At 44.8% G+C, this 18,086-nt stretch overlaps 1 protein-coding gene across 1 annotated transcript in view; it reads left to right on the top strand.

Moving 5' to 3' along the window:
* The first annotated feature begins 6,090 nt into the window (after nt 1–6,090).
* The window catches only part of CYB5A (cytochrome b5 type A), a 34,320-nt gene continuing 22,324 nt past the window's right edge, over nt 6,091–18,086 (top strand). Inside the window, exon 1 of the mRNA NM_001159732.1 lies at nt 6,091–6,249. Coding sequence (NP_001153204.1) covers nt 6,121–6,249 — 129 coding nt within the window. The 5' untranslated portion in view covers nt 6,091–6,120. The remainder of the gene's footprint in view (nt 6,250–18,086) is intronic.

Raw genomic sequence — 18,086 nt, 5'->3', positions numbered from 1 at the left:
CATATATGCACATCCATTTATATGTATAAGACATTACATTATATATATATATTTTTTAAAGATTGGTCGTGAGCTAACATCTATTGCCAATCTTTTTGTTTTTTTCTTCTTCTCCCCAAAGCCCCCCCAGTACATAGTTGTATGTTCTAGACGTAGGTCCTTCTGGCTTGCTATGTGGGACGCTGTCTCAGCATGGGCTAGAGTGATGCCATGTCCATGTCCAGGATCTGAATAGGCAAAACCCTGGGCCACAGAAGCAGAGCATGCGAACTTAACCACTCTGCCTCGGGCCGGCCCCTACGTTATAGTTTTTAATTAACCAAAAACACAATGTCATCGGGCCACCCAGAATTTTCAGCCCAGGAAAAGCTTTCCTCACAAGATACATTTTGAAGCTTGTGGGCAGGCTGATTCAATTTACCAGGGGTATGAGTTACTTATGTTTCTCTTTACTTCACTTGCAGACATTCAAGACGGGGGAGAATCCTCTTAAGGATTCCACCCATCAGTCTGACTGTATGTATCTCTTTTATGAAGATTAAGATTGTTGCCTTGTGTTAAATCATGTTTAAACTGTCCAGACATGCAAAGATTAGGCAAGTGCGACATAAAAATGAAGGTCATTTCTGAGAAAGATTACCTGGGGAAAAGATCTTTAGACAGGAAACTGGGACTATGATGACAAGCCGGAGGTGGGGTGCGGGTGGGTTCAGCATGCCCCCTGGCTTGGACTTTGAAGAGTCTGGATGCCTAAGATTGTATCTATGGGTAGAGTGTAATCAGCTGTCTGCAGACATACACAGGGAGACTGGACTCAGAAGGACAGGTCCCTAAAAAGGGTCCTCACTGGGTAGGCACCTCACATCACTTAAGGAGATTTGGGAATTAGACAGACTTGTTGAGTTGGCATCGCTGCTTCATTTATTAAAGGTGAATAAACTTTGTCAGGCTCTAGGATCATTGTACATGTGGAAAATTCATTTTTGCTATCATTTAGCAAGTGAGTGTTAAGTAAGAAAGCAAAGAAAGGGCTATTCGTCCACACTTTTCCCGAGCGCTGAAGAGAGTGGGGTAGTGTTGGGAGGCAGGGGGTGATATCAGTAATCAGGGAGGGAATCAGGGAAAGAAGGATGTGGGGGATGCAGCCACACACCTGGAGACTAACTTCCTTCTAGTGTCAACCATAGAAGTCCTAGATGCTATGTTTTGTTTTGGGGGTTTTTTTTGATGAGGAAGATTGGCCCTGAGCTAACATCTGTTCTCAATCCTCCTCTTTTTGCTTGAGGAATATTGTCACTGAGCTAACATCTATGCCAGTCTTCCTCTATTTTGTATGTGGGACCCTGCCACAGCATGGCTTGATGAGTGGTGTGTAAGCCTGTGCCTGGGATCCAAACCCATGAACCCCAGGCCTCAGAAGCTGAGCACGCAAACTTAACCACTATGCCACAGCTGTTGCCCCTAAATGCTATTTTTATTCAGGTAGGTAGCTGTGTTTCTGACATGGGGTTCCCAGCTCCCCAGCTTGCAGGAACTCCACTGCCCTCTCCATTGTTCATGTTACTTATACACTTATGTGGCTGCGTCAAGCACCTTGGACTGGTCATAGATCTGCACACTTGTTCATTTAAAACTATTGTCATGCTGCTGCTACATTTAGCCTCTCTTTTCCCCTGCTTCCTAGACTGGGATAGAAATAAAACAGTTTTACTTTAGTAGATGTCCTGGGAAAAGTTCAAAAAGTTGGCTAGTACTCTTGCTAGAGACAGATAAGTAAACTAATCCACATTTCTCAGTCTGGCTATAGTATAATCATGATTTTTCCAAGTACTTACACGCCATCCTCTATATCACATTTATATCCTTATTCATTAAAAAACATTTATTGAGCGTGAGCTGAGTGCCAGGCACTGTGCTAGGTGCTGCAGACACAGATGTGACTGACTGTCCCTGCCCTTGAGGAACTCTTGGTCCAGTGAGACAGACGGGCATGTAGACTGATGGCTTAGTGAGTGTGTGATAGACACAATCAGGGAATCAAGGGGCACTGAGAGGGCACTAGTGAGAGGGGCGGGTGAGCACCTGCCTCCTCCAGAGCTGACTCCTAAGCTGAGCCAAAAAGGGTCCTGAGCCCTTGGCCAGGATAAAGAAGTGGGAGAAGGGAGGTAGGGAGAGTACTCCGGCAGAGGAGAGGCCTTGAGCAAGGGTGTGGAAGTGAGGAAAGGATGCTGAGTCTCTGGAGATCTAAAACTAGCTCACTGTTGCTAGGCTATAAGGTTTGAGGTCGAAAACACGAAGGATGACGCTAGAGAGAGAGGCAGATTTTGAATGATCGTGGATGCTCTGGTAAGAAATTTGAACTTTAGTTATTGGGAGACATGGGAAGGTCTTCGGCAAGTAGGGATGTCATCAGGTTTTAATTTTGGGTCCATCCCTCTATGGAAAATGGGTCCAAGGAGTTCAAGACTAGAGGCAAGAAGAGCCTGTTAGGAAGTTACTATAAGCAGGTAGGTAGGCAATGATGAAAGGAAGATCTGGGGCAATGGTACAGGGGTAAAGAATAGAGCACTGATTACTGAGACGTTTAGGAGGAAAAATCTGTAGGACTTCATGATGGTTTCAATTTTGAGGATAACCTGGATGCTTCCCAAGCTTCTGACTTGGGTGACTTGATGATAACACCACCAACTGTATTTCATGGAACTATCTAGAACCCCGAACCCTTTACAAAGTTAAATAGGATATCTGGAATTTTCCTTGTCTATACCATTTTACTCTTGCTCTATTTATTTTTCCTGGGGACAAAAGGAGATCTTTAAAAAATAAATTTAATATTGCAACCATGTCCTACAATCAAATATTTACTTCCCTTATTTGTCTGCTCCTACTTAGAGATGGATATACAAGGAAAATGTGCCTAAGAATGTATTTACAATAAGATATCCTACATATAATTAACTTGTCATTGTTTGAAGTTCTGAGGAAAATTGCCCCACCTCAGCAATGAGCTTTATGATCAGATAATATCCATTGCTCTCTGCTCCTCATGTGTGCCTCTGCAATCCAGTTGATCAGAGATTCTCAACTTGCATTCTGGTGTGTTATAAATACACATGGGTAAAAAAAACTTCAAGTCATAAATGCTTTATTTTAAAATGAATAAAAATTTTGAAAATTATTGCTAACAGGGAAACTTTTGGAAGGGAAAAGTTAACCTATGCTAACACGATATTTAAAAGACATAGATATAGTGCAAATTATCCATGTAGATATTTGAATTGGAGTCCATCTTTGTAGAAGTGCCATTTGTTGAGGGAATCAGCTCTCTCTGGTTATAACTATAGAATGGCAAATATAACTGTTCACCAGTGGGCAGGAAAGAGCTGTTCAAGTGCGTCTTATGCACGAGTGGCAAAAGGAATTAGAAAAGGAATAAAAAATGTAATAATGTTTGCTTATTTTGGCCCTATTGTGGAAGAGAAGACCGAGCGCTTTTTACAGTATATTTTTACCCGAGGAACTTTAGGAGTAGAGTTGGTTTTCTAAATGTTTATAAAAATTTCTTTGCTGGAGGGGAAGTCAGGAGGAGTTTGTAAATACTTGTGTTCCTTTAATTTCTCTGGTTTGTTTCTAGATTTGTCTCACCTTGGAGCACCTGGCAGATGGGATAGGTTCCTCATACCTGTGTTTCGGAACAAGGAAGTCTCGTTGAATAATAATAATAATAGCTCCAGCTAAAATCTATTACTGCTTTCTATGCGCCAGACCCTGTGCTAAGCATCTCAGAAGCAGTGGCTTAGAACAGCTAACTGACTAGTTCATAGTCGTGCATCTGGCAAGTCACTAAGCCAGGGATAGGATCCAGGTTGCTGGCCTCAAAGTTTAGTTTTTAACCACTTCTGGAGTTATTTGGAACTGGGACTGAAATCTGAAACAGTCTTGACATTGGATTATAGAGGTGGCCACGCACTCCAGAGACTCAGTGCACTGCTAGGAGTCATGGGAGATTCAGCAGTCCTGGGAACTGTTAGGGAAATAATATAATCTGGTTTACTATTTTTAAAATGTATAGGAAAGATTTAACACTAAATGCGTACATTTGAAAAGAGGAAATATCTCAAATCAATACAGTAAACTCCCACCTCAAGAAATGAGAAGAAAAGAGAAAATAAACCCAAAGCAAGTAGAAGGAACTAATAAAGAGCAGAAATCAATGACATTCCAAAAAAGACAAATAGAGAAAATCAGAGACAAAAAGCTGGCTCTTGGAAAAGATCAATAAAACAGGCACACCTCTAGCAAGGCTGAAAAAAAAAGTGAGAGAAGTGACAAATTCCTAATATCAGGAAGTGAACAGAGGGTATCACCACAGACCCTGCAGACAGCAAAGGATAATAAGGGGCTCCTGGGAACAACTCTACACACACAGATTTGACAATTTAGATGAAAAGGACCAATTCCTTGAAGAGTACAAACTGTCACAACTCACTCAGCATGAAACAGATAATTCGAAAAGTCGTATAACTGTTAAAGGATATTGAATTCATAGTTTAAAACTTCTGGAAAAAGAATTTTTTCTATGGCTTCCCTGGAGAATTCTACCAAACTTTTAAAGAACAACAGCAATTCTACACAATCTCTTCCAGAAAATTAAAATAAAAAGGAACACTTCCCAATTCAGTCTATGAAGCCAGTATTACTCTGATACCCAAACCAGGCAACTACAAGGCATAAAAAAAAAAAAAAAAAAAAAAAAAAAAAAAAACTACACGCCAATATCTCTAGCATAGATACAAAAAATCCTAAAATATAATTCAGCAATACGTAAAAAGAATTACACACCATAAACAAGTAGGGTTTATTTCAGAAATGCAAGGCTGGTTCAATATTTGAAAATCAATCAGTGTATTCCATCATATGAAAAGGCTAGAATATTTGGAATGCCTGGAAAAACGTTTTCTTCTCGATGGCCATGCATCCCTATGGAGGAGGTGAGCAGGGCGGCGGGGAGGACTAACATCCATGAGCACCTGATGTGGAAGAACCGCGCTGAGTCCCTGGGAGGACGATCTACACGTGTACCTGCTGCGTAGTCCATTTTGGAATTAACTACCATTGCTGAAAAGGGCCTTAATTAACATCGGATGACTTTTTAATAGGAATTCCCCATTGTTTTTTTTCCTGAAACATCTGTAAACCTGAGTGCCTACCCGGGTAGGTACTCTTCCAGACTCTCTGCCAAGTGCTGTCAATCATTTAGGATTTACCTTAAACAATACCGTGTCGAGAAAAGACAGAGAAGACACTAAGACAAGGACTCGCCTAGTCGGTGGTCAGTCGCGGAGGAGCACTTCAGGATACGGGAATAATTAGAGTTTGCTTTTCAAAGAACAAGTAATTTCCCTGGGTTTGCGTCTTCTGTGAGAACTGAGCAATCCTGGGGGGCCAAGGAGGGAGCGTTATCAAGCAAAATGAGACACTAGGCTCCGGGCGGCGCCCTGGTATCACCGAAGCTAAGGGATGGCGCTGCGTGCTGGGCGTCCACGAGGCTCGCTGATGTCTCTGGTCACGCTAACAGTTTACCCGACACTCGCAGCGGAACGACTTTGTTACAAACTAAAGTCCAGGTCTGGCTGACCCGACCTGTTGGGTAATCGCGCGGTTTTGATGTTGCGGTCGCTGCCCAGCACACACAGACTCTGCACTGGCCCCGGCGGCCCCACCTTAAACCACCTCCCCAGCACGCCCGGCCTTCTCAAGCACACCGAACTCGGGCACCCCCGCGCCCCGCCGGTTCTGCGCAGACGCAAGCCCCGCCCCGCCCCAACAGCTTGGACTGTGAAGGGCATCCTCTACAGCCAATTAACACCCGCGCGCTGGGCGGGGCGCGCTGGGGCTGGCGGAGGGTGTCTGCCGAGGGCGGGCCCCTAGAGTGACACGAATTCTGGCCAATCATCGGAGGCCCTGCGCCGGCCACCCGCCTCCCCTGCGCCCGCCGCCCTGCCCCCGGCGCCGGGCCCCAAGTCGGGGAATGTCCCGGGCCGGGTTCGCTGAGACGCCCTGTGTGCTCTGTCCCGCTCGGCTGCTGTCTGTAGGGCCTGAGGCTCGCCGCGTTGCGAAATGGCCGAGCAGTCGGACAAGGCGGTGAAGTACTACACTCTGGAAGAGATCAAGAAGCACAACCACAGCAAGAGCACCTGGCTGATCCTGCATCACAAGGTGTACGATTTGACCAAATTTTTGGATGAGGTGAGTTGGTGAGGCGCGACGCCGGCCGGGCTTTGGGGCTCCCTTGCCCTGACCTGTCGTTCGCAGCACGGCGGGGTTGACGTGCGCGCCTCTGTGTGCGCACCTGAGTGTGCTCACACGTGCGTGCGCGCCCCGCCCTGCACACCTGGGAGCGCTCCCTGGGTCTGCACAACTGTATGTACGCTCCTGAGTCTGCACACCTCTGTGTGCGCACCCGTCTTTGCACAACTGGGAGAAGTCTGCTTCTGCACGCCTGTGTCGGCACACCGGCGTGTGCGCCCCGAGTCTGCACACCTGTGCACGCACACCTGGGAGCGCCCCCCTGAGTCTGAACACCTGAGTTTTCGCACCCGTGTGTGTGTGTGTGTGTATGTGTATGTATTGCCTGAAAGCGCTCCCACGCGTGCGCCCCCGGAGTCTGCACACCAGTGTGTACACACCTGGGAGCGGCCCGAGGCGCGTCGGCCAGCCTAGCGGCCGGGTGAGCCACTTTTGCAGCCCGCAGCGTGCCGGTACGCCAGGAGCGGCCTCAGGAGACCCTGCGGGGACGTGTGGCAGACCTTTCCCTAGCGGTTAGTGGGAAGCAAAATCGCGTCTGGAGCTGCTCTCCTGGGAGAAGGCGCAGCTACGGAAGGATTTTGAAAGATCTCCTTTATCCCTGAGTTTGCAAAGACCGGGTCTCCCTCTGGGACAGGGGTTGTCCCTCTTCTGTTATTCCGGGAGTGGATTCCTAATAGGAGCCGGTTGGAGATCACCCACCCGAGCTATGGGATCACTCTCAGAAGGGACTGAGTTCGGAGGTTGAGGTGTGATGCAAACGCGCTGTCCCCGGCACCGGGCGCCCACCCGCTGTTCGCCTGGAAGGAAGGAGCACGGTGATGGTTAACTCCATCCAATAACGACGGTGCCACCAGGGCAGGTGCCGCCTTCTTGGGACTGAAAATCAACCCCGAGGGGCGTGAGGCGTAGATGAAGTAGGAGAGAAGACGGATAGATGGAGTAGTAAAAACTGCCAGTGGGTCTGGATCCTTAAACAGCTTTGGAAGTTGCAAAATAACTTTGCTTTGCTTAAAGGAAAACATTCCTTTGATGAGATTCTTTGCATTAGGTTATAACTTTTGCAGTTCTAGGGGCTTTTCTTTGCTGTCTCGGGATGTGTTTGATCCCTCTGGGGGAGTTTGAATCATAAATCTTAATACAACACTTAACCCTCCTTCATCCACTGGACAATAAATGAGAATGTTTGGTGATGGGAATTCTTTACATAGTTTGAGGGGAAAATGAAAATAGAGGCCTGGTCTTAGCTGGGTCACAATTTACATTCAAGGACTTTTGTTTTGCAGAGAATTTTTTTTTTAACTTTTTTAAAAAGTTGAAGTTGATGCTTATTAGTAAGCTACTTTACTGTGAAATTGTCATTTGGTGGAGTGCCAGAAGATAGTGTTCTGATTTAGTTAGGAGTGGTTTATGGTAGGGAGTCAGCTCTGATCCGTCTCTTCTGCTGAACTTATTTGCTGTTACAGTTTCTTGAACCAACAACCCTGCATCATAACATCAGGTCTAATTGACACCAAATATCTGAGTGCAGCTGTTCCTTCCCCCCTCCTATACTGTGTGTGATTCTGGAGTTTTAAGCTCCAGTGTGTGCTTTATTTGTGTCTATAAAAAAGAATAGCATTTATAAAAGAACAATAGGGACAACCGGAGGCACTCACAACTAGAATATACAGCTATGTACTGGAGGGCTTTGGGGAGAAGAGAAAGAAGAAGAAAAAAAGATTGGCAGCAGTTGTTAGCTCAGGTGCCAATTTAAAAAAAAAAAAAAAAGGAACAACAGGACACATTCTCTTAGGAAGCATTTTTCCTTTTCTGTGGGTTCTGCCCTATGCATTGTGTTCTACAGGAGGCCTCTCTGGCCTCCCCCCACCAGATGTCAGCAGCACCCTTCCGCCCGGTTGTGACAACCCAAAATGTCTCCAGATATTGCCAATGTCCCCTTTGGGAAAAAAATCACTCCTAGTCGAGAATCACTGTCCTAAAATGTATTTTGCATAACTTTTAAGGGTAAATTTTTCAGAAAGAGATAATAAGGAAGAGAAGATGATTAAACTTTACCGTAAACTATGTACTTTTACATTTCATTCTTATGAGGCAGAAAAGGGGGAATTGCAGTGTTCTGAGTAAAACTGGAAGAGATGGGAACAAGCTGTTCAGTGGGTAAATTCGCTGACGACAGTTTCCTTCATTCTCAGTTTTCAATACTTTCTTTGAAAGTAGCTTGGGGAGAATGCCTCTCACATAAGATGAGATGAAATGAGTTCATCATTAATATTTGATAACATAGCGAGATAACTAAAAACTACTATTTATAATGAGAAATAAAAAGTTTACAGTGGCTCCTGTATACTTTACTTTTCTCACTTGGCACTTGGTTAAGTGCTCCTAGAACAGCCTACCTGAGACTTGAGTTTGGGGCCTCTCTGCTCCCTGGTGTTCACGCCCTTCCTTTTGATCAGTCCATCCAGTATCTTGTAGTGAAGACTGGAACTCGAGAGGAAGAGACATCATTTCTATTTGCAGAAGCTTCCGTTAGAGGAAGCAGGAATAAGACAGAAAGCTGTGAGTCCAACTGGAGTCTAGTTCAGCAGTCGGGAGTGGACCCAGAGGGCAGTGTGAGGCATTGGTTGTCGACTTGGGTCAGTAGAACCTGAAGTCAGCTGTGGCAGGAGTTTGAAGGACGAGACCTGCTCGGTTAAGGCAGAAGAGGAAAGTGGCTGCCACTTTGAAACTGACCGACTGGAAGGATGACAGCATGTAGTGAGGAGGAGGCTTGCCAATGTCTTGTTCTAGCTGGTCAGCAACGGGACCAGCCTTCTCTTTTGGGACGTGTTTTCTATTTGCCGTTTTACTTTCCGGGAGCATCTCTGCTTAACGTGGTATCCTGGTCTTTGGCTTCCCGCCCCGAGCAGGGCCATCCAGGATTCCCTGCAGGCGGCTGCCTGCAACTTAAACAAACACAGACTTTCTCGTTGAGAGAGCTGCTGCAGGACGCTCCGCCAGGGCGTCAGGGCTTTTCCTTCTTCCCGGGTCCCTCCTGTTTCCGTGACTGTCTTAGACGTCGCTGTTTGTCTCATCCCTACTTTTGAAACAGAAGGGAGCCCTGAAGATCTCTCTTCCTCCCTTGCCAAAGCTCCGGAAATTCATGCAGCCTTTGCATGGCAGCTAAACAATAGTCTACTTTCCCTAATTTACCTAAGTATGTACTTTTTTGGGGGGAGGGGGCTTCCTGTCTCCAAAGTGAACCTTCAGTTACTGTGGGCTAGGTCTCCTTATACTAGGAATTCACCCATCCATATGGACAGCATGATTTTTTATGGCTTCTTCCAGAATATCATAGATTTACATGCACTTCGGCATTCATGTGCAGAGAATGTATACTGTGATGCGTGGAAGGGGGTCCTGGTCTGCCACTGACACTCGCTAGGCCTCAGATGCCCTATTTAAGGTAAAATGGGAGGATGATAATAGTGCCTACTTCACGGGGTTATTATAATAAAATAATGCTGGTTAAACACGTAACACGATAGCAGCCGTATCGTCTGTACGCAGTAAAAGCAAACTCCTACACTAGTGTGGGGTCAGGTAGGGTGGTGGCTTTCTTTCTATAGCATCCTGTGTAGCTGAGTGCTAATATGAGATTTTAGGTAAAGGTGTAAATCTGGCAGGTGATGTTGAAATAGGAGAGTGTTGTAAAAATTATAGCCTTCCACTCAACACAGGTGAAGGTTCTGAGTTGTGCAATGAGCTCTGTCTCCTGAAATAATAGCCTTATTAAGCTGTTTTGTTGTTCAAGAGGAGGTTTGACACCTGAGAGGGAAGGCTGGCTTGTTATTAATGGCAAGCTAAATAGAACCAGGTGTTTAGTTACTATCTGATACTGACCTACAAGATTATGAGCCTTGTTGCCTATATATTTTGAGCTAGATTTTTTTTTTGTTTTTCAATCCTGAGTCCTAGTTTTTTAATTTATGTTTTGGCAGTTGAGTCTTATCATATCTGATTATATTTTTAGTAGGGTTAATGATTATAGAACTTTGAGGTGCAGTCATTTGAAATGAAAATGTAGATGTTTGGGGTCAGGAAGAAACCCGGTTTGCTTTTCCCTTTCTGTGATTCAGGCAGCAGCATTGATTCAGTTTTTAGAAGAGCTGTAAAATGGGAAAATGTAGAAGGCAAGAAGGAAGTATCACATAATTGATGACCGTTACCTTAACTTGCTTTCAGTTCAAGTCAGTAGATGTTTAAGTCTTGAAATAGATAATCTTCCTGAAAAATGCTATGAATCAGAATGCCTTTGTGTCGAGTTGCCCCGCTGCTTTACATGATCAGAATGGAAACCTGTTTCTGTAGAACATTTCCTGTGATCCCGGGGTTCCGACGCTCTGGATCTGTCTTGGATGCTCTTTAACAGCATTCTGCCTCCCAAAGCTGTTAACTCCTGACTCACTTTCACTTTTAGAGTCTTAGGCAGTGTTCTTTATAGGAAGTTTTGTTGTAGGGACATACTTCTTGTTATTTTCCTTGAACATGGCTGCCTACTTTGCAGAGACCTGTGGTTCTGAGCCTGGGAGACCTGACTGCCCTGGGGATCTGGGAAGAGAGTGTGGGTACTTGAGACTCAGTGTCCTTAATTCTGAAAAACACAGAGGACCGTGTATCTTTACTCTTGACGGGTTGCCATATTTAGGGCTAAAATCCTAAATGCATTTGCTTTTTTCAAGGATGTTTGATAATGTTCCAAATCTCATACTATTAAAAAGTTGCAGTTGGAAATATGTCTTGGATGAATGTAAACTGGGAACATTATTAATTATTATTTAACATACGTAGTTTGGTAAATAAAACTGAGAAAATGTGAAATCCGTAGGAGAATATAGAGGGATCCTTGATGGTAGAGGTGGCTCAGGCATCTTGGGTAAACAGGTGGCACAGCCACATCTCACAAGGCCACCCTGGGAATGTGAGCCTGTGGGCAGGACCTCTTTTATATATTTCTACAAATTTTTTTTTTTTTGGGGAAATTTTTGCTACTTTTGAGAAGAGGTTCCAAGAGTACTTATGAGGCTACTTTGTTTCGAAACAGACAAAAAAGAAACCACTTAAGATTAATTTTTGCTTATTGTTTATCTTTAAGGTGGATGGAAATTCTAAATAAGGAAGGGGGAACAGATTATACAGGCCAGCATGGGTAAATCAAGGAATAAATAACCCTCCTTTCTACTTAATGCGGGTGTCTATTATTCTAAAAGTCCTCCAAAACCACAGAAGTTAACCAATAAGTACTTTTAATATAATGAAGGCTGAATAACCCTGGTCCCACTAGACATCCGTGGGAAGGCATTGGATGGTGATAAGGAAAGGTAGATCCAGTCCTAGACCTGTTGTTGAGGTGACCTCGGCAGGTCAAGTAAATTCTCTAAATCATTTTTTTTTTGTTCTTAAATGGGGAATATTCCATCATCTGCATCTACTTCAGGTTTTTGAACAATCCTGAAGAATAATGTGTGTGAAAACACTTGGAAAAGTATGTCAATATTTTGATTAGGTTAAAGTTTTCTTATAAATTGTTATAATTATTTTTTGTTATTGGGTAGGTCCAATATTTATTTAATGTTGGCCAGTGAACAAAAACAGTTCAAAATACAAATATTCACTTGAAGTATAGTTTTTCAGGAAAGATGTTCTATGCATAATGGGTTATCATCTCTGGAGCTTTTAAAAATACAACTTTATTTTTTTGGGGGAAAAGAATACACAATTATTATAAGGAATTGGACATTGTGGAAAAGTACAAAGAGGAAAATCAAAGCTGCCCAGAATTCCACTGCCCAGAGCTGACCACCATGGACGTTTTGATGAACGTTCTCCACACAGCTCTCTGTGCATCCACCCTCATGCATGGATTTGTTTTACATAAATGGTAAAATACTACACGTGCTGTTTTACAATCTGCCCCCGACCCCCTCATATGTGGAAGGCGTCATTCCATTTCAGTAAATAGTAATTTTCCTGGCTGCCTCCTTGTTATATAGATATATCATAATATATGTAACCATTCCTCTCTTCTTGCACATTTTGTGGTTTAATGTCTTACCTGTGATTATGTCCTAGGTAAATCCTTACAGGTGGGATTGTTGGATGAAAGGCTATATATATATACACTTTTTACTTTTTGGTGTGGATCCCGAAGTGCCCATGGTAGTCATTCTGGTGCTGTGACCCCTCACAAGGGCTCACACACTAGGGAGTGTTTCCCCAGGTCTCGGCTCTCTTTAGTAGCTGAGAAACTGGGGTGACTACCCACTTCGTCTCCTGAGTTATTTGGTGTGTATTTTTGTCAGAAGGGGAAACACAGGGCGACGTTTCTCAGCCCCTTTAGTATATAAATTCTCTTAAAAGTGCAGCTGCAGCAAGTAATACCTCATTTATCCTAAAATTAGCCCTAGTTGTCAGTGCTAGTCCATTTCAAAGCACTTAGAAAAGGGGCCTGAGGTAGCCGCAGACTAAACAGCGATTCAAAATAGCCGGGCTCAAAGCCATTCTCTACGTCTTAATAAATTTCCTTTTTTCCCTATTACCATTGAACTGGGTTGTCTTGGGAACATCCACTTACATGTATTTATTAACTGGCTGCTTGTCTCTTTTCCTAAGTCCTGCGTGGGGACCAAAGAGTGAGTTGAAGATGTGGAACTCAGTTCACACTGGGTGAGCAGCCTTTGGCCTGTGTAGCCTGTTGCTAAGTGACCTTTGGTTACTGAGAGCTGACATCTCCTGGATGATGGCAGGAGGTAATTTTCTTACAGCTGTAGGATTGTGTCTCTAATCCGACCCGTGGGTTCATCGTGTCCAGAACTGGCACTGAACTGGTACTGATGCTTGGGGGCACCTGGAAGCAGAGTGGACGTGAGGAGGAGGGCGAGGGCGTCATTAACTGCTTCTGGGCTCCGTCAGGGTCTTCTGTGCCTGGCTCGCTGGGGTGGCAGCCTGTTGCTCTTCTGTCATGAAGGCTTTGCATGTGTCAGTTTCTACCTGTTTCTCTCAGGGCCTGCTGTTGCTTGTCGTTGACCAGCTGTTCACTGAGCCTTGCACAGCCATGTCAAAAATTGGCCAGGACACAGAATATGTCCGGCCTGCTTTCCCCTCTCTCTGTCTTCAGCAAGTGTTAAATAAATATCATTCGTACTCCCTCTGCGTGTGGAAATCTCCAGTGGGCCAATGGTAAAAGTGACAGCAGTCACTTCTGAACATTGACTGACATTCAGTCTGTGCGGCGAGATAGTGTGCTAACTGCTTTTTGAGCATAAAACCCTCCCTGCATTTGTGCTTTTAATCCTCAAAACAGACCGCTCAGGTTGGTGGTCATGGTATTCTCCTTTGGAAAGGTAAGAAAAATGTGGCTTAGGAGGTTCGGTAACTAACTTGAGTCATTTTATTGTGTTGTGTTCTAGAAGGTGAAGGAAAAGCCCATTCCAGTTTCTCAGAGGGAAATTTTTAAGTAAAGTGAGTCCTGGAAAGTCTTCAGGGCCTTAGTTTGTTCCTGACACATCTGGCACCTGCATTGCCTTAAGAATCAGTGTGGATTAGTTTAAGAAAGAGAGTGTTTACAGACGAGTTAGGCTTGTGTGAGGAGGTTAAGTGGCCTTTGGAAAGGCCTCCCTGGGAGAGACTGCTCTGAATGAAATCCAGCGAGGTCAGTGCTCTGATAAAGTCCCTTCTGGGTTTGCCTAATTCCTTCCTGGCCCTTCCCACACCCTCTCTCATCGCCCGCAGGTCCTGTCCTCTCAGCTGCAAGAGGTGCACAGGACACCCTGCCTTTCCTTGTCTGCCAGCATCGCCATTTCGTGTAAATAGCCCCTCCTGGGGAGCCCCTGGGGGAGAGTCCTTCCCTCCTTTCTTGTTGCATCTGTCACACGATTGCAGGAGTTGTTACACCGTCCGTCTCTTCAGAGCACGTCCTGACGCGGTCTTCGGGATTTCAGTGGTTCCATCTGATTGGTAGTGCTTCGAGTTTTCAGTTTGAACCATGTATGTTATTACACGAAAGAATGCTAATTTCTAGAAGAAACACAAAAAACATCGTCTTGTGGGAACAGATTGTTGTTTCTCCGCTTAGTTCCTTTCAATGGCTTCCCAGTGTGGGTGTGTTTACAATAAATCCCATCTCTGTCCTGGTTTAAAAAGCTCTGCTGATCCGGTCCCCTCCCTCTCCCACCTGGGCTGGTCACACCATCCCCTGCCCTCCACGCCCAGTCGCCTCGCCTCTGTTTCTCAAACAAGTCAGACTTGTTTCTGCCTGAAAACCTTGCACTGGTACCCCCTGTGCTTGGTGTACATGTCCTTGATTACCACCCTCTTCAGGTCACAGCTCGTTGTCTTTCTCCCAGAAAGGGGAATTTTCCGTCACATCATCCTGTGTTACTTCTCTCCCAGCACTTTCTTCAGTCCGAATCTGCTGTTTTTCTTGTGTTAGCTCCCTTCCTCCATGACACAGTGGGCTCGCGTCCATCAGCTGTGCCCCCTGCCACATGCCCTGGCACACAGTCAGCGCTCAGTAGGTATTCCTTACGTGGGTAGCAGAAGAGAGTCCGATGGAGGAACGCAGACACAAACCCGTCCTCTGTTACTGTCTTAGTTACCTTTTCCTTTTTTCACACAAATGGCACGTAGTGGTATTATTAAGATGCGATGTCTTCTTGGTCCATAGACGTTTGCCAGGGATTCTGGTCCAAAGGATTGAACACTGAGGAAATAGCGGGACTTCTCATGACAACTCAGATTATAACAGAGCCTCAGAGTGTGGAACCGAGAAGCCATTGAGCAAGGCTCCTGTGAAGTAATGGAAAGAAAGGGCGAGTCAAAGGTGAGGGAAAGACTCTTGTGTTTGCCAGTGTAGCCCTGCACAAAGCTGTGCCTCCACTTCTGCCTGCTCCTGGGTCCTCTTTCTCACGCAGACATTGCTTCAGCCACTCCCCGTTGGTTCTTCTGCATCAGCAGGCCCCCTCCTCACTTGCACGCCGCTGGATTATTCTCATCAGTATTAAAGCATGCTGTTGTTTCTCTTAGTTTGTAGCACATGTGCGTGCTCTCGGGCGTGTGCACTCTCTTGACTCCTCTTCCCCTCCACTCACTCCTCGTTTTCTGCTCCCCTGTGGCGTAAACCCGCTGGAAGGGTGTTGAGCCTGCTGTCTCCAGTTCGTATCCTCCATCCTCTCTTGAACCCCACTGATTTCCCAAAACTGCTCGGTAAGGTCTGCAGCGATGCCACTTGTCAGTTCTCAGCTTTCACGCCTGATTGGTCAGCACAGCGCCACACAGATGATCGCCTCTCTGGGAAATACTTTTTGTGCTAGTTTCCAGGAGGCCTTTCTCTCCTGGTTTTCCTCCTACCTCACTGGTCATCCTTCTGTCCCCTTCTCTCTGACCTCAATGTTGGTATGCCCTCAGCCCTGGTGTTCTACTTTCCCTTGGCCATCGCGTCTAGTGTCGTGACTTTAAATGTACTGACAACTCCTGAATTTTTATCTCCAGGTGAAAAAGACCTGTCTCCTATCTCCTAAACTTTGTATTCTTGTGTCTGCAGTCCACTTCACATCTCCACTTAGATGTCTAATAGCCTTCTCAAACCTAACATATTAAAAACTGAACTGATTTTCCCTCGCAAAACTTGCTCCATCGTCGTCCTTCCCCATCTCAGTTGATGACAATTCTATCCATCCAGTCACTCAGGTTAAAAACCCTTGGGTCATGCTTGACCATTCTCTTTCTTTCACTCCCCACATTGAATCTACTAGGACATTCTTTTGACTCAACGTTTATAATGTAGTCAGAGTCTGACTAATTTCTCCCACCTCTTCTGCTGTCTCCCTGGTCTGAACACTGTCACCTCTTGTCTGATGTCCCTTGCCCCTGACAGTGTACTCTTAGCACAGTAGAGAGACATTTTAGAATGTAAGTCAGATCATGTCACTTTCCTGTTCATACCCTTCAGTGGCTAATTACACCCCAATTTTAATGCTTAGGATATAGCTGTGGTGATCAAGAAAGTGTGGTCCTGGCAGACAGACATATACGTAGATCAGTGGAACAGAGTAGAGAACCTAGAAATAGACCCAGGCAAACATTTCCAACTGGTTTTTGACAAAGATGCAAAAGCAATTTGGTGGAGGAAGGATAGCCTTTTTAACAAATGGTTCAGGAACAGTTGGACATCGATAGTCAGAAGTAAATAAATCTTGACCTAAACTCTACCCTGTATACAAAAATTAACCCAAAATAGATCATAGATCTAAATATAAAATGTACAATCTTTTGAGGAGACTTGAGATTAGGCAGAGTTCTTAGACATGACATGAAAGCATGATGTGAATAAGAAAAAATGGATAAATTAGACTTTATAAAAATTAAAAACTTTTGAGCCAGCTCTGATGGTCTAGTGGTTAAAGATCGGTGCACTCCAGGCACGGAACCACACCACTCGTCTGTCAGCAGCCATGCTGTGGTGGCATCCCACATAGAAGAACTAGGAGGACCTACAACTAGAATATACAACTGTGTACTGGAGTTTTGGGGAGGGGAAAAAAAATTGAAAACTTTTGTTCTTTAAGAGACCCTGTTAAGAGAATGAAATGTCAAGCCACAACTGGGAGAAACTGTTTTCTAATCTCATGTATGATGAAGGACTTATATCCAGGATATATAAAGAATTCCCTAAACTCAACAATAAGGAAACAAGCAGTTCAGGTAGAAAATGGGCAAAAGACTTGAATGGACATTTCTTCCAGAAGGATACATGGATGGCAAATAAACACATGAAAAGATGTCCAACATCATTAGCCACTAGGGAAATGCAAATTAAAACCACAAAGAGATAGCACTGCATACCTGTTAGAACAGCTATTAGAAAAAGTACGAGTAACACCAAATGCTGGTGAGGATGTGGCAATATTGAATCTGTCGTGCATTGCCAGTGAGAATGCAAAATGGTGCACTCTGGAAATCAACCTGTTCATTTTATGGAGTTAATCAGACACTTACCGTATGACTCAGCAGTTGCATGCCTGGATGTTTGTCCCGGGGAAATGAAAACTGTGTCCACGTAAAAGCCTATTCACATATCCCAGTGACTAGAACAATGCTGGCACACGGAGAGGACTCAAGTTGGTTGATTGAATGAATAATTAAAAGTTGATAATTGTAAGATATTAGAAAATTGATACAGAATGGCTATTGGACGAGGTTAATTTCCTAACAGCTTGTTTCATTTCTCTCTTGCCCCCAGCTGCATGTTTCAACCGAATTTATTATTCTTAACACAAGACGTAAAAGGAAAAATAGTCCTAGCTATTTGGCATTGAGGGGGAAAAAAAGAAAAGACAGAACTGGTGCCACCATCAACCGCCCCACCCCACCGCCCAGCCACGGTCTCAATGCAGCTGTTCCCATCATCTCTTCATTTGGCCATTCTGACTCAGGATGGGTCATAGATAGACAGAGTACAGCCCCTCGTAGATCATAACACATCTGCCAGTGGGCCTTCAATTTTGGTGGCTTGGTTTATTCTTCTGAGGAAATTGGGTTGAGTTTGGTTGCAAGGCAAGCAGTGCGCTGTTCCAGCGCGTCGCCTGGCCTCACTTCCACAGCATCCCCTGCCCTGGTGCCTCAGAAGTGGGCCTGACCCTGCCTCTTCCCTCTACCCCAAGGTCATTACCTCACAGTCAGGGCTTACATTCCCTTCAGACATCAGAGGAGTAGTTGTGTCTCCAGTTAACTCACTTGCT

This window comes from Equus caballus, chromosome 8 (genome assembly GCF_041296265.1).
Source record: "Equus caballus isolate H_3958 breed thoroughbred chromosome 8, TB-T2T, whole genome shotgun sequence".
In the NCBI taxonomy this organism is placed as follows: Eukaryota; Metazoa; Chordata; class Mammalia; order Perissodactyla; family Equidae; genus Equus; species Equus caballus.
This window is presented reverse-complemented; position numbering and strand designations above follow the sequence as displayed.